The 21,128-nt window shown below is 40.1% G+C and overlaps 1 protein-coding gene across 14 annotated transcripts in view; it reads left to right on the forward strand.

The window, feature by feature from the left end:
• Nucleotides 1–21,128, forward strand: part of LOC138761991 (low-density lipoprotein receptor-related protein 1-like) — a 1,165,126-nt gene that overhangs the window by 362,575 nt on the left and 781,423 nt on the right. For 13 of the 14 annotated variants that reach the window (XR_011356692.1, XM_069935089.1, XM_069935091.1 and 10 more), the window contains 2 exons: nucleotides 18,207–18,426; nucleotides 19,391–19,583. Coding sequence is in view for 13 of the 14 variants with exons in the window: in XM_069935089.1 (XP_069791190.1) it covers nucleotides 18,207–18,426; nucleotides 19,391–19,583 (413 nt within the window). In the remaining variant the exon portion in view is untranslated. Of the gene's footprint in view, nucleotides 1–3,011; nucleotides 3,150–18,206; nucleotides 18,427–19,390; nucleotides 19,584–21,128 lie in introns of those variants that run through there. The other variant, XM_069935102.1, reaches the window with a different exon arrangement.

Consider the following 21,128-nt stretch of genomic DNA (forward strand, 5'->3'; position numbering starts at 1 on the left):
GTGCACATCTGTAGTGAACTCAGAAATGTACAATAAGTGGCTTTGCTGTCTGGCCAACCACAGGTCCGATATCTTGCTAAAGGCAAAATTAAGTAGCTTGTGATCTGTGAAACTGGTAAAATGACAGCCCTCCAAAATATACCGGAAGTGTCATGTGACCGGGTAGACCACCAACAGCTCTTGACTGAAGGTGCTATGCTTCATTTCCAGTGGCCATAGGTTGCAGCTAAAGAAAGCCAGGGGTTGCCAATGACCATTAACAAACTGTTCGAGAACCATGCCCACTCCTTTATCAAAGGTGTCTGTGATGAGTGCCAGGGCGGTAGTGGGATTAAGATGCACCAGCGTTGCGGCGTTGGCCAGAGCATCCTTGGTGATTGCAAATGCCGACTCCACCTCCGTAGTCCAAGTAACTTCCTTGGGCTTCTTGGTGAGGAGTTGAAATAGCGGGCTGAGAATGTTGGCAGTTGCAGGAATGAAATGGTCATAGAAATTCGCCATCCCCAAAATTTCTGCACTCCCTTAACTGTGGTAGGTTTTGGGAAAGTACATACAACATCCACTTTGGTGGATAAGGGAAACATAGCTTCTGCTATGATCTTGTGCCTCAGGAAATCAATGGTTTCTCTGCCAAAAAGTCATTTGGTTGGGTTGATGGTCAGTCCAAATTTATCCAGCCATTGCAACAGGTGGCGTAAGTGTTGTTGATGTTCTTGCTGATCTTGACTGGCGATAAATATGTTATCTAAGTATATGTCTATCTTTTTCTCTCTCTCTCTCTCTTTGGCTTGGCTTCGCAGACGAAGATTTATGGAGGGGTAAATGTCCACGTCAGCTGCAGGCTCGTTTGTGGCTGACAAGTCCAATGCGGGACAGGCAGACACGGTTGCAGGGGAAAATTGGTTGGTTGGGGTTGGGTGTTGGGTTTTTCCTCCTTTGTCTTTTGTCAGTGAGGTGGGCTCTGCGGTCTTCTTCAAAGGAGGTTGCTGCCCGCCGAACTGTGAGGATGTCAAGTGCTGAAGAGCTGGCTCTGAATGGGCAACTAAAGCGGCATCGTCTGCAAAGAGTAGTTCACGGACAAGTTGCTCTTGTGTCTTGGTGTGAGCTTGCAGGCGCCTCAGATTGAAGAGACTGCCATCCGTGCGGTACCGGATGTAAACAGCGTCTTCATTGTTGAGGTCTTTCGTGGCTTGGTTCAGCATCATGCTGAAGAAGATTGAAAAGAGGGTTGGTGCGAGAACGCAGCCTTGCTTCACGCCACTGTTAATGGAGAAGGGTTCAGAGAGCTCATTGCTGTATCTGACCCGACCTTGTTGGTTTTCGTGCAGTTGGATAACCATGTTGAGGACAACAAGTATATGTATGCAAATTATAAATCCCTGCCCATGGCGTTCATAAGCCGCTGGAATGTTTGAGCTGTGTTTTTCAAACCAAATGCCATCTTGAAGAATTAAAAAATTCTAAATGTCCTGCAGGTGGACTTGGATTTGATGATATCCCTTGACAAGTTTAACCTTGGAAAAGACATGGTGATTGTAGAGTGCAGCAAAATCTTGAATGTACGGAAAAGGGTATCTTTCGGGCGTAGTCACATCTTTGAGTCTGAGGTAGTCGCTGCAGGGTCTCCACAGGCTGTTGGAATGTTGAATGATACCCAATTCCTTCATGACAGTAAACTCTGCCTTGGCCTGCTGCAGTTTATCTGACGGGAGGCAATGAGCCTCAGCATAAGCGGGCCCGTGGGCCGCACTATGGGCCATTTTGAGGCATTGAATTTAGGAGTGAGCATGCAGCATAGATGTCATTGAGCAGGGCAGCATAGATGTCAGCATGTAGGGTTCGTCATTTGTTGCTTGTCAGAGGGTATATTTGGAAAATAGTGGTGTTGACTAGCTTCCTTCGCTTAACTTCAAAGAGCAGGTTATGGGCCCAGGGGAAATCTGCACCCAAGATGGGCTGTGTGACAGAAACCAAAATGCAATCCCAATGGAACATTGACTACCCTATATTAATTGTGCCGCGTCACATGCCAAAGCTGGGGATGGAAGTTCCGTTCACAGCTTGAAAGGTGGGTGGGACCAAGCTGAGTTTGGCGCCTCTGTCCATGAGAAATTTGCACTCATGAGCTTTGCCATGGAGATAGAGGAGGCCTGCACTCGTGCCAGCTGCCGAGGCCACTACTGGTGGCTGGCTTGTCATTTCCCGATGAATCTTTTAGGCTTGGCACCACAGCCATTGTAGGTACACAGGGGCACACATCTGCAGGCATTTTTCCCCCACCAGTGGTGGTAAAACACAACTCTTGGCCCCTGTCGGTACCCTCGTCCCTCCTTGTTTCGACTGCTGCTATGGGTGTTGCGCAGGGCCCAGGAGCTGTCTCTGCCAGGAGCAGAGGCTGTATACGAGCGGTCTCTTGCCTTGGCTCCCGAGCTACGACATAAAGACGGCTGAAATCTATGTTTGCTATCGGTATGGAGATATGACCCAGGAGCTTCGCCAGGAATAGGGTCTCATAGAGAAAGCAATTGGAATTCTGCTAGTGCAAGAATTTCATTCATTAAATCGGATGGATTTCTTTCACCCAGTCCTTCCGTATTCATGAGCCCCATGTCACGTTCATGCTTGATAAATTCCAGCATGTCCAGGAAGAATTGCCAGAACCTGATGTACTGGCTTTCTGCTGGGACAGTGGCCAATAAATTTGCTCACCTTAGCTGCTGCAGCGGCATCCAGCGCTCCCACAAAATGCCCAAACTTCGTGTCTTCAGCGGTTATGCCACGGAGGTGGAAATGGGTCTCGGCCTGCTTGAGCCATACATGAGGTTGGTGAGCCCAGAAAGGGGGCAGGTAATTGCCTACTGCATTAACTGTAACTGCCATTTCATCCATGTGAACTGTGGATTCAAGCTTTGGCTGGATCTTACAGTCGGGGTCACCAATTGTGGCGTCTGCTGCAGCAGCGCCGCTAAATCAATGCACCAGGCACAGTGGTTAGTCAGGAAGATTGTTTATTCAAGATTGCCTCTCTTATTAAGTCTCTTCTGGCCCGGACACCCGGGACCAGAAGTGGCATCATCTTGTCCCCACAATGCACGTGAAAATTGAGGGGTTTTAAGCTGAGATGATGGGAGCCCCACGCCATCTTATTGGTAAGTCCCTAACCGCCGTGTGCACTGTGATTCAGCCCATAGTGTTGCAAGGCTGATCGGCTAGCTGCATGGGCGGCGATTCATCCCGCTATGTTGCGTGGCCACTCGGTACTACAGTATTAACAAATCTTTATATAGTAATAAAAATTAAATTGAAAGCTATGTTACATGTTACAAAAATTATATCCTAATCATCAATCCCAGCCCTTCAGAGGCTACAAGTTTTACATAAACAATCCCTTACTATTACTAAAAAAAGGTGAACAATGGGGTCAAGAACCAGAGACTAATTAATCTTACAAGTTTTGAAAAATAATTAAGAAAGGAACTCCATAAACAAAGTTAAGAATTATTTCAGTAGTGCAACATGTTTTTTTTTTCCAAAGTCAAATGCCATCAATATCAGACAATCATTAACTATGAGTGGCGGTGGGGGGGACACAACATCTTTCCACCTCATTAATATGGCCCTTCTAGCGATAAGAGAGGAAAGGCCATCTTCAAGGGATTGTGAAGTAGTCAGTATCAAACCAGTTGACCCACTTATTCCAAAGAGACCAAGAAACAGATTTGGAGTCAAAGTAATGTTAAGAACTAAAGACAAATATGGAATACTCCTTCCCAAAAATTGGAAAGAGAAGGACATAAACAGAACATATAGAGTATACCTTCTTCAGTTATACATTTATAACACTTTATTTCCAACAGCTGTCAGACTCTTGAACCTCTCCTTGGTAAACTAATTATAAAACTGCTCCATACACAGAAGGACTGTTTGCCTTATTACACATTTTTTTGCACTAGGATTATCATCATTATTTACATCGATCTCATGTGTATATTGTATTGTCTCTTTTAATTTAAAAAATACTACCTCTTTGGTTGCAACAAGTCAGGATTTCAATGCATATGTTCATTGTAAAGATGTGTATGACAATAAACTCATCATAATTCAAGAGAAATTTGGATAACAACCTGATGGGAGGATTATGGAAGGCCGATGGGTCAGACAGAATAAAAAGATGAGATGAGCTGAAGGGTCTGTTTCCTTACTGCAGTGCTCTGTGATTCCAACCACTTTGTACCACAACTTACTGAGTAACGAATGCATAAAGACAACCCAAGGACAGAACCATCTCTTGAGAAATTGCAGATGAATATAATATGGGAAAAGTAATAAGTCACAGCAATTTTATTTAAATTACAGAATTTTGCATCGGACACAATTGTCATATTTCCATGCTTAAATAGCACTACAAAGTAGGTGACTGTTTCTAGATTTTATTTGTGTCCTTAGATCAAATATTACATTTAAATCAAGACACTTCATGCCACTGGAACAATAAGCAAGGCTAATTTGATGTAATGTTGGGTGACAAACAAAATACTTCCACTGTGTTTGTAATTTGACAGATTCTCTTGCTAGAGCGCTGTAGAGTACAGTTTTGTCTTCAACGAGGCACCAAGGACAATTATATAAGTGCAGTTTGTGCAGAATTAATTAGTTGTTGGCAGAATTTCTGGAAGCTCTGGAATGCTTGCAAGTCATTCCCTAAATTTTCTTTTTACAAGTAAATATGTGATGACAAATATAAGTGTTGCTCTTGGCAGGATTTTTGCCTGGTTTAAGTTGATACTTTATCCTCCAGGAAATATGTTCCAATTTACTGTATGTCAAGTGTTAGGTGTGTTTTGCATCTATAAGGCTGGGGGAAGTAATGCAAAGGACAAAGCTTCAAGAACAAAATGAAAATACAACATGAATAAAATAGATAAACACAAAATATTCTGACTCAATAGTGCAAAGGAAAACTGAGGTTCATTAATGGGTAGCCTTAAATTGACAAAGATTCTGGTTGAGTTTGTATTCATCTTCAGCAGGAAGGAAGGTGAAACAATGAAACTAAAAGCTCCTTAAATAACAAATGATGCAAAGACTAAGAAGAAGCAATAAAAATCTGATGAAGGTTTTAGGTTAAGTGAGAATTAGCCTGAACAAACAATCATGAATGAAGAGAATTTTAAAAAAAATGTAAAAAAGTAAACTTATAGTCAGCATAAAATGGAATCAGATTGTCTTCCACAGGCACATAAATTGTAACATGAAAAGATTTGGCACTAATTAAGGCCCCAAAGGAGGAACAAATTTGTAGGGAGATAATGTATATATGTGAGAATCATAAGGTAGTGATCATGGAGATTTTAACTTCCCTCACATTGATTGGGATACCCATACAGTTAGAGGGCTGGATGGGCTAGAGTTTGTTAAATGTGTTGAAGATTGTTTTCTAAATCAATTAGTAGAAGAACCGACTCGGGACGGTGTAATACTACATCTCCTGTTAGGGAATGAGCTAGGTCAGGTATCGGACATTAATGTTGGAGAACAAATTGGGTCTAATGATCATAACTCTGTTAGTTTTTGGGTAGTTTTAGGGAAGAGCAAGGAGGGGCCTAAAGTTGAGGTTCTGGATTGGAGACTAGCAAATTTCAAAGGAATAAGAAGGGATTTAGGGAGTATTGAGTGCGACAGGATATTTTCAGGTAAGGATGTAAATGAAAAATGGAGGATTTTCAAAAAAGAAATTTTGAGGGTACAGAGTAGATATGTCCCAGTGAGGATCAAAGGAAAGGCTGGAAGTCATAGGGAGGCTTGGTTTTTGATGAATATTGGAAATTTGGTTAGGAGAAAAAGGGAGGTGTACAAGAGGTATAAAGAGCAGGGAGCTGAGAGTTTGAAGGAGGACTACAAGGAGCGTAGAAGGAATTAGAAAGGCCAAAAAAAGGCACTGAGGCTTTGGCAGACAGAGTAAAAATAAATCCAAAGGGTTTCTATAGGTACATTAAAAGTAAAAGATTAGTGAGGGATAAAATTGGACCCCTTGTAGATAGCGAAGGTAGGCTGAGTGAGAAGTCAGAGGAAATGGGGGAAATTTTGAATGATTTCTTTGCCTCAGTATTCACTAGGGAAAAAAACATTGAACCAGTTGAAGTAAAGAAAAATAGTGGGGAGGTCATGAATAGTGGGGAGGTAGTGATGGGTGTGTTGAAAAAGATAAAGGTGGCTAAATCTCTGGGACCGGACAAAATATTCGCAAGGACACTCAGGGAGGCTTGTGGACAGATAGTGGGGCCATTAACAGAGATATTTAGGATGTCACTGGTCACAGGGGTAGTGCCAAAGGATTGGAGGGTGGCGCATGTGGTTCCGTTGTTTAAGAAAGGGTCCAAATATAAACCTGGGAATTATAGGCCCGTGAGTCTGACATCTGTGATGGGTAAGTTGATGGAAAGTGTTCTGAAGAATGGTATTTACAAATATTTGGAGGTACAGGGATTGATAAGGAGTAATCAGCATGGTTTTGTCAGGGGTAGATCATGCTTGACAAAACTGATTGAGTTTTTCGAGGGGGTTACAAAAAAGGTTGAAGAAGGGAAAGCTGTGGATGTTGTCTATTTAGACTTTAGTAAAGCTTTTGACAAAGTTCCCCACAGGAGGTTAGGAAAAAAGGTGGAGGCATTAGGTATAAATAAGGAGGTAGTGAAATGGATTCAGCAATGGTTGGATGGGAGGTGTCAGAGAGTAGTGGTAGAAAATTGTTTGTCCAATTGGAGGCCGGTGACTAGTGGAGTTCCTCAGGGATCGGTCCTGGGTCCACTATTGTTTGTTATATATATTAACGATCTGGAAGTAGGGGTGGAGAACTGGAAAAGCAAGTTTGCAGATGATACAAAGGTTGGTGGTTTTGTGGACAGTGAGGAAGATTACCATAGATTAAAAGGTGATTTAGGAAGGCTGGAGGTGTGGGCTGAGGAATGGCTGATGAAATTTAATACAGATAAGTGTGAGGTGTTACATTTTGGAAAGGCAAATCTAAATAGGTTATATGCATTAAATGGTAGGCTATTGAGATGTGCAGAGCAACAAAGGGATTTAGGAGTGATGGTAAATAGAACCCTCAAGGCTGATACTCAGGTAGATGGTGTGGTGAAGAAGGCATTTGGAATGTTGGCCTTCATAAATCGGAGTATTAAATTCAAGAGTAGGGAGGTTATGATGAAATTGTACAAGGCATTGGTGAGGCCAAATTTGGAGTACTATGTACAGTTTTGGTCACCAAATTATACGAAAGATATAAACAAAATAGAGAGAGTACAGAGAAGGCTCACGAGAATGTTGACAGGATTTCAAGGTTTGAGTTACAGGGAAAGGTTGTGCAGACTAGGGATTTTTTCTCTGGATTGTAGAAGATTGAGGGGCGACTTGATAGAGGTATTTAAGATTTTAAAAGGGACAGGCGGAGTAAATGTGGATAGGCTTCTTCAATTAAGAGTGGGGGAGATTCAAACTAGAGGGCATGGTTTAAGATTGAAGGGAGAAAATTATAAGGGGAACATGAGGGGAAATTTCTTTACGCAAAGGGTGGTAGGGATGTGGAATGATCTTCCGGCAGACGTGGTTGAGGTGGGATCATTGGTTACATTTAAGGATAGACTGGATAGTTACATGGAGAGGAGAGGACTGGAGGGGTATGGACCAGGTGCTGGTCAGTGGGACTAGGAGGGTGGGAATTTGTTATGGCATGGATTAGTAGGGCCGAACTGGCCTGTTCTGTGCTGTAAATGTTTATATGGTTATATGGTTATATGGTTAAAAGGAGATCAGAAGCATGAAAGATTCTGGCATGGCTGGGACATTAAATGATTACTTTGAATTTATTTTTGTCAAGGAAGAAGTTTATAGCAAAAGAGTAGTTGAAGTGATGGATAACCTAAGGAGTGATTAACAAGGTGATGGATGGCCTAAAGTGTGTGGAACTGGAATAGCTGCTTGTTTTTAAGATAGCTCGGTCACTACATCATGATGTGACACGAGAGGTAGTCAGAGCTGAAATTACAGAGATATTGGCCGTGCTAAGGCTCCATACATTGAATTGACACATCCCTGAGCTCAGCATTCATTTTCCCAAGTTCTGATTGACTTTGAATATGCATCAAAGCCTTTGTTGCACCTTGAGCTCTCCATAGAACTCCTCATTCTGGTAGAATCTCAGAGCCCCTCTGAGAATGTAAATATTAAAGAGGTAATCAAAATAATATAGTAGAGAACATTCCATAGCCTGTGCTCATAAATAAGCAAGGTTAAAGAACAACAACTCCATATTTGGCCAAGATAGTAAAAGACTACTGACAATTGGGTAAGGGACACAACACTGATTAATAAATTCTAAGAAATATGTACTTGTCAGAATCAGAATCAGAATTTGAATTGATTGTCATGAACAATTTGGTGCTTTGCAGCAGCATTATGGGACAAATGTTTATATTATAACCATCTTATGACATTATTGTATAAAAAAATAAAAACAATGCACAAAAAGTAAAGTCGTGTCTATGGTTCATTGATCATTCAGAAATCTGATGGCTGTGGGGAAGAAACTGTTCTTGTGCCATTGAGTGCTCGTCTTTAGGCTCCTGTATATTTTTCCCGTGGGTAGCAGAGTGAAGAGGGCATGGCCTGGGTGATGGGAGTCTTTGAGGACAGAGACTGTTTTTTAAAGACTCCACCTCATGTAGATGTTCTTGATGGAGTGAAATCTGGTGACTGTGATGTTAACAACTTTCTGGAGTTTATTCTTGTCCTGAGAGTTGGCACCTCCATAGAAGGCAGTGATGCTCTCAGCCAGATGGTCTCCACAGAACATCTGTAGAACTTTAAGAGAGTGTTCGATGACATACCAAATCTCCTCAGACACCTCACAAAGTATAGCTGCTGGCAAGTCTTATTTTGTCACTGCATCAATGTGGCGGCTCCAGGATAAATCCTCGGAGATGGTGACACCCATGAATTTGAAGTTTTTGACCCTCTCCACTACTGAGTCCTCAATAAGGAATGGGTTATGTTCCCCTGACTTCCTTTTGAATTGCACAATCATCTCCTTGGTTTTGCTGATGTTGAGCGCAAGGTTGCTGTTACACCATTTAATGAACTGATCTGTCTCCCTCCTGTATGCTTCCTCATTGCCGTTTGTGTGGATAAGTCTGTTTGAATTTTCTAGAAAATTAGAGGTTCTGTCGGTATAAATATGTAACTTGTAAGCCACAAGGCAGACTCCCTTGTGGTGAGATTAGCTGCAGTTACAGCCTCTGGCATATGTACTTGTGTCCATTTGTCAAATGTTTGCAGGTCTACTTTAACATGTCAGCTACTAACAGTTAAGGCCACTAAGATATGGGAGCCATTGCTGGTATGTGGGAGGCCTTTGGCTCTGCAAGACCATACAGACACAGCATGTGGGTTTATGGCCAGTAGACTTGGTTCAGTGAGAACAGAAGGTCAGGGGTTGGGTTGTCCTTCCTTAGTTAGACCTCATGATTAGGATTACAAGTGAGAATCATGGAGTGAAAGAAAGAAACTGACTCTAAGGCCCACTGAGGCTGTACTGACCATTAACCACCCTTTGAACTGTCAATGGTATAAAAACAATGTGGAGGGCCAAGCGCGATGTTAAGCGTTTCGTAGTAAATAAGCACTTTTCCTTGACTAAAGTTCACACAAAATACTTCTAAACACAATCTACTGGAGGAATTCAGCAGGTCAAGAGCATTGGTGGGACAAAAATTATGGTCAACATTTTGGGTCAAAACCCTTCATCAAAATTATGTACCATGTAAAATGAAATAATAGAATATTGGAAAGGATAAATCTAATATCAAACTTTAGAAAACTATATATTTTTTACCTGTTAAATGTCTTTATCCCCAAGGTTGAAGTCATCAAGTCCTCAAGACTTAATAATCACATTTCTTTTTTTTTTGCTTTTACCATTTATTTCATTGTATTCATCTTCTTTTAAACATATTTGTCCTTTTCGTTCTGTGTGGTGACCACAAAGTACTCGTTTTAACAAGTCTCTTTTTCTACTACTTGGAAGCTCTCAATAAATTATAAATTCCATCTATGACCAATGCATTTAGTATTTTTTTAATCATCGCCAGTTGTAAAATAAATGATGTCAAATATTTTCATGTTTATATTTTGCTTCTTACCCTTTTCTAAATATAACGATTAGTTTTTTGAATAATGTTAGCTTATTTTCCACATTACAAAGTTTCTTGAAGCTTCTGCATCTTCTTGACATCATTCATTAAAGGTTCAAGATTTCCTTATCAAGGTTGACTTGGGATAGTAGCACACATTTTCTATTATCTTTTACACATTGCTGGACATCAAGCCAGCTGTTTATATTTTTGATCAATTTTCTTCATAAAGTTTGTTTCAAATGACACATTCATGAGAGCCCAGGAAGATCATGCTCCCCTGACCATTGACGGCTCTACAGTTGAGATCATCAAGAGTATCAATGCACCTGGCGGGGAACCTCACCTGGTCCATTAATACCAGCTCCATAGCCAAGAAAGCCCAGCAGCACCTCTACTTCCTGCGAAGGCTGAGTAAAGTCCATTTCCCACTCTCCATCCTCTCTATATGCTATAGAGGATGTATTGAGAGAATCTTATGCAACTGCATCACTCCCTAGTTTGAAAGCTGTACCACCTTGGAGTGCAAGATCCTGAAGAGGATAGTGAAATCAGCAGAAAAGACCACTGGAGAAACTCTTCCTCGCATGGAGGGTACCTACTACAATCGATGAAGGCAGAAAGCAATAAACATTGTGAAAGACTCCATGTGAACTGTTCTCCCTTCTGCCAACTGACAGGAGAAACCAAGGCACTTGGGCTCTTATGTCCAGAGTGAGATATAGCTTTCCCCCCCCCCACAAGCCATCAAGCTCCTGAACTCCCAGTACAGACATATGTAGTGCACTGTCGACTTCAAGTGTATACATCTTAATACCTTAATATTTTAACATGTTAACTGCTTTCCTAACTTATATCTATGTAAATATGCTCTGTGATCCTGGAGAAACATTATCTTATCCAACCATGCAGGCAAGATATGAACGATAAATAAATTTGACTTGACTTGACCTTACAACATCGACAGGGAACACTGCTGGCAGAGAACTACAGCAATCATCAAGGATCCACACCACCCAGCATACACTCTGTTCTCACTGCTTCCATCAGGAAAGAGGTATAGGTACACCACCAGGTTCAGGAAAAGCTGCGATCCCTTCACCATCAGACTCTTCAACAACAAACTCAATCAGGGACTTATTTAAGGGCTCTTACTTGTGGACTTTAATGATTTTTTAAAAATTCTCTTTTTATTGCATATTCAGTATGTTTACATTTATTATTTACTTTCGGTTCTTTATTTGTGTACATGTATACACTGTGTACAGTTTTTTTTCCCCTCTACCAATAAGCAGTAATTCTGCCTCACCAGCAGAAGAAAAGAATTTCAGAGTTGTATGTAATGTTATGTATGCACTGACAATAGATCTGAAAAAAAAAGATCATTTGTGCTAGGTTAATCACCAGATAAACTAAATTATAATTGCCATGAAATCATTGGTACATCTTATGTAAAGTATCAAGCTTACGTTGGATGCAGTAAAACCAAACAAGCTGGAAGGGCAGAAATTATTTGAGTTCAATTTGACAATTCAATCTAAGTGGAGCACTTCAATTGTTCTGAAGACTCAATATTGCAAAGTAACGGACCAGTAAGATTATTATGTTTGATCTTAATTGGACGATTCTTCTCATGGATGTTTGGACATTTGGTGAAGATAAGGTCAGAGTTAACTTTGATACATCCAATTGTAAATAGTCAACCATAAAATATTTGCATTACTAATTTGTTATAATAATCAATTAAATGAGCAATAGGAGAGAAGGTGAGGTTAATTCAATGTGGCTAATGGTGAAAACCAAAAGCAGTGAACAGCAACAAAGTATAAATTGTTTGGTCAAGTGAAAAAAGTGACAAATGAAACTCAGTCTAAAACTGAGTCATACTCTTTCAGGAGATGGAGGGAGAGGCAAGTAGGACAATGAACTTTACAATAATAGGAAACCAGAAAATATGTTGAAACAATTTGAAGCCACACAAAATTTAACTTGAAATTCATGTGGGAATTTTGTGTGAAACAGAACATCAATAAACATGAATTTGAACACAAAGATGACTCTTGGAATGAGATATGTTTGATGGCTCTTGGCCATACTCTTTGAGATTTAGAAGAATGGGAGGGGGGGGTGTAGAAATCTCATTGAAACATTTTATATGTTGAAAACTATGGACAGAGTAGATGTAGAAAGTTGGACTCAGGAGGCTGCAATTGAATTAATTGATTAGGGCAAAGGAGTATTTGAGATTATAGATAAGGACAAATGAAAAGAGGGACAGTTGTTAAAGTAGCCAGTGACAGAATGATTCAGAAAGGGACATTGTGGCTTTTTCAAGTCATGGGTAAGGAGGAGTTTGTTCACAGGAAGGTAATTAGGCTAGTTAATTAACTGAGGAATTTGGTAATGGAGTCAAAAGTTTGGGCAGTCCAGTGTTTCAACTGCAGGATGTAAGAAGTCAGGAACAACACATTTGTTGTTGATGACTACCCCTGCAAGAGGTGCACCCAGCTGCAGCTCCTGATAAATTGAATTAGGGAACTGGAGCTGCAGCTGGATGAACTTCCTCATTTGGGAACCTCCCCTAAGAGTCAGGAGCTGGGTTACTGTCAGCAGAGGCAAGGGGAAGAGGTAGATGGAGCACAGCACCCATGTGGTTGTACCCAACAACAATACATATACTGCTGGTGTGGATGACCTACCAGGGACAAGTTGTTCTGGTAATATCTCTGGCACTGAGACTTGGCCCTCAGCTCAGAAGGGAAGGAGGGAAAAGAGGAGTTTGGTAGTGATTGGGGATTTGATAATTAGGAGGTTATGTGTGGGAGAGTGAGTGGAGTAGTGATGGGGGTTGACAGTTGGGAGGGGCTTTGGGTGCAGTAGTGATGGGGGTTGACAATTGGGAGGGGCTTTGGGAGAAGTAGTGATGGGGTTGACAATTGGGAGGTGCTGTGGGTGTGAGTGGGGTAGTGATGGGGGGTCGACAATTAGGAGACTGGGAGAAAGTGCAGTAGTGATGGGGGCTCAACAATTAGGAAGTTCTGTGCAGTAGCGATGGGTGTTGATAATTAGGAGGCTATGTGAGTGAGTGCAGTAGTGATGGGCAGTTGATAATTAGGAGATTCTGTGCGTGCTTTGGTGATGAAGGTTGCTAATTAGGAGGTTCTGTGGTTTAGAGCGAGTGCAGTAGTGATAGCGGGGTTTGATACTTGGGGGGGGGGCTAGAAACAAAAGTAATGTAGCTAAAGAGATCATACAGGAGGGAGGGCTTTGTGTTTCTGGAGAACTGAGTTTTGTTACCAGGGAGGTGGGATCTATTCTGATTTGATGGCTTACACCTGAATTGGTGGGGGACTAGCAACCTTGTGGGTATGTTTGCTCGTGCTGCTCTAGGGGGTTTAAACTAGATTTGCAGAGGGGGGGGCAGAACCAGAGTGATGGAGCAGATAGTGAGTTGGAGGATAGTAGTGTCATGTAAAGACAGAAATCAGAGGTTGTCCATGATAAAAATGATCTCAGATGTATCTATTTCAATGCAAGGAGTATTGTTGGAAAAGCAGATGAGTTGAGAGTGTGGATTTGCATGTGGGATTATGATGTTATTGCTGGAAGTGAGACAGTTGCAGGATGTGCGAGGCAGGACAGGCAGCTCAGTGTTTCGGGGTTCTGATGTTTCAGATGTGATCGAGAAGAGGGATTAAAGGGAAAGGTGTGGCATTGCTCATTAGGGAAATGTCACAACTTTGCTTCTACAGGACAAAACTGTGAACTTGCCTACAGAGGCCATATGGGTAGAACTAAGAGCGGGAAGGTGTGAGCACACTAATGGGCTTGTATTATAGACTGCCAAATAGTCCAAGAGAAATGGAGGAGCAGATCTGTTGGAAGATAACAGACCATTATAAGAAACAAAGTTGTGGTAGTAGGAGATTTAACTTTCCACATATTGAATGGGGCTTCCATACGATAAAAGGACTGGATGACTTCGAGTTTGTCAAATGTGTGCAGGAAAATTTTCTACATTAATATGTAGTGGTATCAATGAGATACTTGATCTCCTATTAGGAAACTAGACTGGTCAGGTGGCAGAAGTCTGTGTAGGTGAGCATTTTGATTCCAGTGACCATAATGTCGTTAGGCTCAAGTTGCTTATGGATCAGGATAGGTCCTCGAGCTGAGGTTCTAAATTGGAGAAAACTCAATTTTTGTGGGAATGAGGAAGGATCTCAGAAGAGTTGATGAGATTAACCTGTTTTCTGGAGAGGAAGTGTCCAGCAAATGGAAGGCCTTCAAGGATGAGATTTTTGAGGGTGCAGAGTTTGCATATTCCTGTCGAGATTAAAGGGAAAGTTTACAGGCATAAGGAACTTTGGTTTTCAAGCGACATTGGTGATATGATTAAGAAGGTGTATAGACAACAAGGAGCAAATGAGGTACTTGCAAAGCATAGAAAATGTAAGAATATGAAAGGAGGAAATCAGGAAGGCATGAGGGTGCTCTGACACATAATGTGAAGGTAAATCCAAAGGGTTTCTCGAAGTAAATTGAGAGAGGATAACAAGGGACAAAATGGGTCCGCTAGAGGATCAGAGTGGTCATCTATGTGGGGTAGATTTAAACAGTTTTTTTGCATCTGTATTTACTCAGGAAACTGGCATAGTGCTTACAGATGGATGGGAAACAAATAAAAGTGTCATGAAACATGGAGATTAAGGAGAAGGCGATTTCTGGCTGAGTGAATAAAGGTGGACAAATCCCCTGGGCCAGATATGATATTCTCTTGGACCTTGAGGGAGACAAGTGTTGAAATTGCAGGAGCCCTGACTGATGCATTCAAAATATGCTTAGCCACAGGAGAGTTGCTGAAGGATTGAAGAGTAACTCGTCCCGCTATTTAAGGCTCCAAGTGTAAACCAGGTAATTAGAGGCCAGTGAGCCTGATGTCAGTAGTAGGTAAATTATTGGAAGGAGTCCTGAAAGATGAGACATATTGGTATTTGGAAAGCCATGGGCTGATTAATGGCAGTCAGCATAGCTTTGTTCATGGTAGGTTGTGTTTAACAAATCTTGCAATGTTTTTTGAGGAAGTTACCAAGAAAGTAGATGAAGGAAGGGCTGTAGATGTTGTCTACATGGACTTTAATAAGGCTTTTGACAAGGTCCCACATGGGAGATTAGTTCAGAAGGTTAAGATGCTAGGTATTCATGGAGGGGTTGTAAACTGGATTTGAATTTGGCTGTCTGGGAGAAAATGGAGTGGTAATGGATGGTTACTTCTCAGACTGGAGACTTGTGGCTCCGGGATCTACATTGGGACTAGAGTTGAGGTTTTTTTGTCCATATAAATGATCTGGATAATAACATGGTAGATTGGATCAGCAAATTTGCTAATGACACAAAGATTGGAGGCGTAGTGGACAGTGAGGAATATTTTCAAAGCTTGCAGAGGGATCTGGGCCAACTGGAAGAATGGACAGTAAATGGATGATGGAATTTAATGCAGTTAAGTGGGAGATATTGCATTTTGGAAGAGCAAGTCATGGGAAGACGCACACTGTAAATTGTAAGGCACTGAGTAGTTCAGAGGAGCAAAGAGACCTGGAGATACAGATATATTGTTCCCTGAAGGTTGTAGGGCAAATAGACAGGTTTGTAAAGAAAACTTTTGGTTCAATGGCTTTATAAATCAAAGTATTGAGTATAGGAGTTGGAATGTTATGCTGAAGTTATACAAGACATTGAGCCCAAATTTGGAATATTGTGTGCTGTTCTGGTCACCTAAGTGCAGGAAGGATATCAATAAGATTGAAAGAGTGTCGAGAAGATTTACTAGGATGTTGCCAGGTCTTCAGGAGTTGAGTTACAGGGAAAAAAATTAACAGGTTAGAACTTTGTTCCTTGGAATGAAGAAGAATAAGAGGAAATTTGATAGAGGTTAACAAAATTGAGGGTATAGAGAGAGTAAATGTGAGCAGACTCTTTCCACTAAGATTAGGAGAGATAAATACGAGAGGATATGGCTTTAGTGGGAAAGGTTTAGGGGCAACATTTTCACTCAGAGCGGTGGAAGTGTCGAATGAGCTGCCATCTGATGTAGTGGGTGCAGACTCAATCTTGAGTTTTAAGAATAAATTGGATAGATTCATGGATGTGAGCATTTATGGAATGGGAGCAGGTTATGGGAAAAGCAGAACAATTGTCTGTGCAGACTAGAAGGGCCAAATGGCCAGTTTTCTATGGTGGGATAGTGTAGGACAAGTGGACAGAACATCTGGATTGAAGAGCATCCACTTGTAACAGATGCAGAAGAATTTCTTGACCCAGAGGGTGGTAAATCTGTGGACTTTGTTGCCACAGGTGATTGAAGAAGCCACGTATTTAAGGAGGAGATTGATAGGTTCTTAATTAGGCATGATATCCAAGGTTATAGGGAGAAGGCATGACAGTGGGGCTGGGTGAATAATATAGATCAGCTCATGATTGAATGGCAGGGCAGACTGAATCAGCTGAATGGCCTATTTCTGCTCCTATGTCTTGTGTCTAAATGGAATACAGTGTCTCATAAGTCACCAATGCCATAATGGAACTGGGGAAGATAGATCAAAACATAAGTGAACAGGTTTTTGTTTAGCTTCAAAATAAAATTATTGACCAACTATTCCTATCAACTTCACTCAGAGTCTTCATTCCATTTCATCTAAAACACTTGTGAGTTGAAGTAGTGTTGAATATTATTATGGGATGGCAAATAGATTGTGGGATCCCAACAGTGAGGAAGAGAGTCATGAAAAGGATATGAGTTCTGTAATCAATGTTGCCAGCCTTCTTGCAGGGGTGGGTGTTTTTCTTTTGGGTGGGGGTAATAAAAGTCTTCAAAATCATTCCAAAAATTTGACCCGTTATTTGCAAAAAAAGGTAACATTTTCTCTGATCTCACAAAATTTGAAGGAAATATGTTCTTTTGGGTATTTTAGTCGATGATCGAAAATCACACTTCATGAGCAATAAAGATTTCAGGATATGATTTTTATATTGTTAACTTATTTGATGATGAACAAAATAATGTGAACATACTGTTTTTAATTAGACTAAAATAACTTAACTAGCTGATGTTTTATAGTTAATATAAATGATGGAATAATATAATTGACTGTAATCTAGTTGAAAAAGTGTTGGAATTTGATTTGAAGGCACAAAAAACTTGTAGCTGTATTTAATCAGTGTATTAGGATCTCTGTTGGCTGCTGATGTGATGTGTTCTATCACACATCTTCCAGTGTTGAAAATTAATTCATAAAAGTTGTAGCTATTAATAATTCAATTCTATTTATTTTGTTGAGATATAATGATATTTGAAGATTTCAGTGTGACCATTAAAGAATTTACTCAATATGCTTTTGATTCAGAAATCTTTGTATTTGATCTAGAAATATTAAAATTAGAATGGTGAGTATGCTTTCATGTATTGATTCTAATAATTATAGAATGAAATTCCTAGTTCTGGGATTCAAATATTAGGATTTTACAAGAAAATTATGAATAAACTGATTAAGATTAAAATTTAAAACTAAGAACCCAAAGTAAAACTAACAAAGGTTACAGAAAATTGGCAATGCTATGATGTAAACAGGTATAATATTTTCCAAAAGATTTTCAGACAAATGAAAGGCTGGTCAATAGTCAAATCTAAATGGGTGCCTTACCTAGTTCTTTTCCAGTGTGTCATGTACAGCCACTGCAAATTTCTACTCATTTGGTATTGAATGGGTAATAAAGTAATTCGAAGATAATCAACTGTGGAAGTTTTCAGCCATGCAAGTGCAACTCACACTGGGAAGATCCTTGTTGACTATTCAGAGTTAAGCAAAATGACTTGGAAATGGTAGCTAATGTTTCATGGCAGGTTGTCAATGTTCAAGTGGATAGTTCCAAAATAAACACCACTGTGTTATGATGGTTTTTAAGCCATTGTGTTTATTGTTGACAAAACCCTTTAATGAGTGACTGCATTGCGTGCAGCTGGATGTACTGGACAGATTGGGAAGAAGAAGAGATAGACAACATGGCAGGAAGAATTGAAAGAGCATGGATGGATGGCTCCAATCGGCAGATGTTTGTGACAACAATGATGCTTTGGCCGAATGGCTTAACCCTAGACTTAACCGTTGGAATATTATATTGGTGTGATGCATACCATGATCAGATTGAAAGAATCTTCTTAAATGGCACATCTAGAATGGTGAGTATGTTTGCCATTTCATGTACAGATTCTAATAATTGTGCAATTCCAATCACTAGGACTCCAGTATTAGGAATTTACAAGAAAAATGTGAACACACTGATCAAGAATAAAATTCCAAAGTGAGGTGCCTAAAGTAAATCTTGCAAAGGTAACAGAAAACTGACAATGCTACAATTTAAAGATAGCAAGTTATTTTTAAAGACTTCCATCTGAATGGATATTACAAAGCAGAGCAGGCACTGAGAGGGAAGTTGGGTTTGGCCCTATCTCCAAAATGTTGTGACAGACTGCAACAGCTCATTGTACATCTAAGGCTTTTGACATTGTAACATCAATTGAAATACATTAAAGTAAGTGGAAGACATCCTTTATTCACAGTTGAAGCAACCTATTCCAGTTAAATGGGGTTACTTTTCCTATTTATCTTGGTGTAAAGCCAAGAGCAGATTTTGAATTTTGGGTATCTAAGTAATCAACTTTCAGTCTTAATGGTGTGTCCAGTGATGGAGCAGACAATCGGAGATGCTGCCATTTGACCTTCAAGACTGATTTTAGCATTTGCCAATGTGTGAGGAAACTTGATTTGTGCTAATGCACAAGTAGCTGATAAGTTATATTCCTTAGAACAATGAGCTACTGCTGATCAAGCATCTGATGGAAGCAAATTCTAATATCAGAGCTAGATCAAGCCTCACCGTACTGACAGCTCCAAAAATTTGCACCCCAGATTAGTTAGCCCTCTTACTTCATCTGTTATACTCCTAAAATAACATACTAAAATACACATTTTATAAACTTGTAATAATCAGCTTTGCATTGTAATTATATATTTTTCTAATGACTGAGAAATACTTTCCTTTTTGGCTCTGTATCTTTTTTGCTATTTATTATCATTGTCACCAGCTTCTGTTCAACTTTGTTATTTATATTTAGCTCTTAAATGTTTTTACAAATATTTCAGATAGTATATGGTGGGAAGGAAGTGAATCACCCCTTTGGCTTGTCACATTATGGAAAATTTATTTTCTGGACTGAATATACCAATGGATCAATTTTTCAATTGGATTTGATGACAAGGAATGTTACATTGCTTCGAAAGGAAAGGCCACCATTGTTTGGACTGAAGATCTATGATGTTCAGCATCAGTTCCGAGGTAGTGTACATGCACAATGCTGAAAGAGTAATGTCTTACTAATTGGGCAAATCTGAGAAAATAAATTGTGCTGGGATAAGATCAATTTTTAAGATCTAGCTATTCATTATTTCTTGTTATAAAAAGCTAAATAAAAAAAATAAAAATAACATTAATCCATCATAATTTATAAATCCTATTAAAATGCAAAATAAGGCAGAGTAAAGAATCATTTGTGGGGATTGCAATGATGTATGTGACACTTTCCAAGAGCATTTTTGCCATGTGATATCTGAACAATTTATTTTAAAATCTCGTATCACACATGCTGTTTTTCATTTCCACTTTCTTTACATATTCAAGTTCTTAAAATTGTCAAATTAAATGTGACGTAACACTGCAATCATAATATCCAAAAAAGGACCTTCCTGTCAAAAAAAAAGGAAAGTCTTGCTGAGCACTGGAGAATGATTAGGTTCCATTGCTTTACATGTGAAGGCATAAAATATTGGATTAAGAAATAATGAACTGCATGTGCTTAATGATGGCTGTTCTTTTGTGCATTGCATCATGTGGGCAAAAGTTTAACACTGCTTTGTTTCTGGAATGATCACATTTGTGGTCTTTGAATTAATATACAAGAGATGAAATAGATTTCCATTCATCTGCAAGCTACCATCTTTTGGAACTCTCTTTTGAGCCATGTTAAATCTAACCTTAGATTCTCATAGTCATCTCTTCAACTCTTTATTTTTCCTCTTATCTTGATCAATTTATTGATAGCATTTCCAGATCAATTATTGCTCTAAAAAATGTACAGAAGTGTGCAGTTGAAAATGGAGTTGACCTTGAGTTGAACAATATTGAATCCACTTGTGGATGCTTTTGTGGGACAGAATAGGATCAAGTACCCTCCTCGTGCTCTTTTTTTTCCTTGTGTTTCTACCATGTTATTTCATTGGTGTTATTAAAACATTCTCGGCGACACTAGGTATTATTCTATTTAGGAGAATCCTAGCGAAGATTTTGCCTGCAATGGAGAGCAGCGTGATTCCCCTGTAGTTTGAGCAGTCTGATTTCTCGCCTTTGTTTTTGTACAGGGTGATGATGATGGCATCACGAAGGTCCTGAGGCAGTTTTCCTTGGTCCCAACAAAGCTTGAAAAACTCATGCAGTTTGACATGCAGAGTTTTGCCGTCAGCCTTCCAGACCTCTGGGAGGCATTCCATCCATACCTGCTGCTTTGCCACTTTTCAGTTGTTCAATTGCCTTATATGTCTCATCCTGGGTGAGGACCTCATCCAGCTCTAGCCTTGGGGGCTGTTGAGGGAGCTGGAGCAGGGCGGAATCTTGGACTGAGCGGTTGGCACTGTAAAGAGATTGGAAGTGTTCTGACCATTGGTTGAGGATGGAGATCTTCATAAATCTTCGTCCGCAAAGCCAAGCCAAAGAAGAAATTAAACCATAGTAATGCAATTTTGAAACTTTTAATATCCATGTACCATCCTCAAACAGTTCCCCAACACCTAAATACATCCATATTGCCTGAATGCTATACCTTTTCAT

Source organism: Narcine bancroftii, chromosome 4, assembly GCF_036971445.1.
Source record: "Narcine bancroftii isolate sNarBan1 chromosome 4, sNarBan1.hap1, whole genome shotgun sequence".
Taxonomy (NCBI): Eukaryota; Metazoa; Chordata; class Chondrichthyes; order Torpediniformes; family Narcinidae; genus Narcine; species Narcine bancroftii.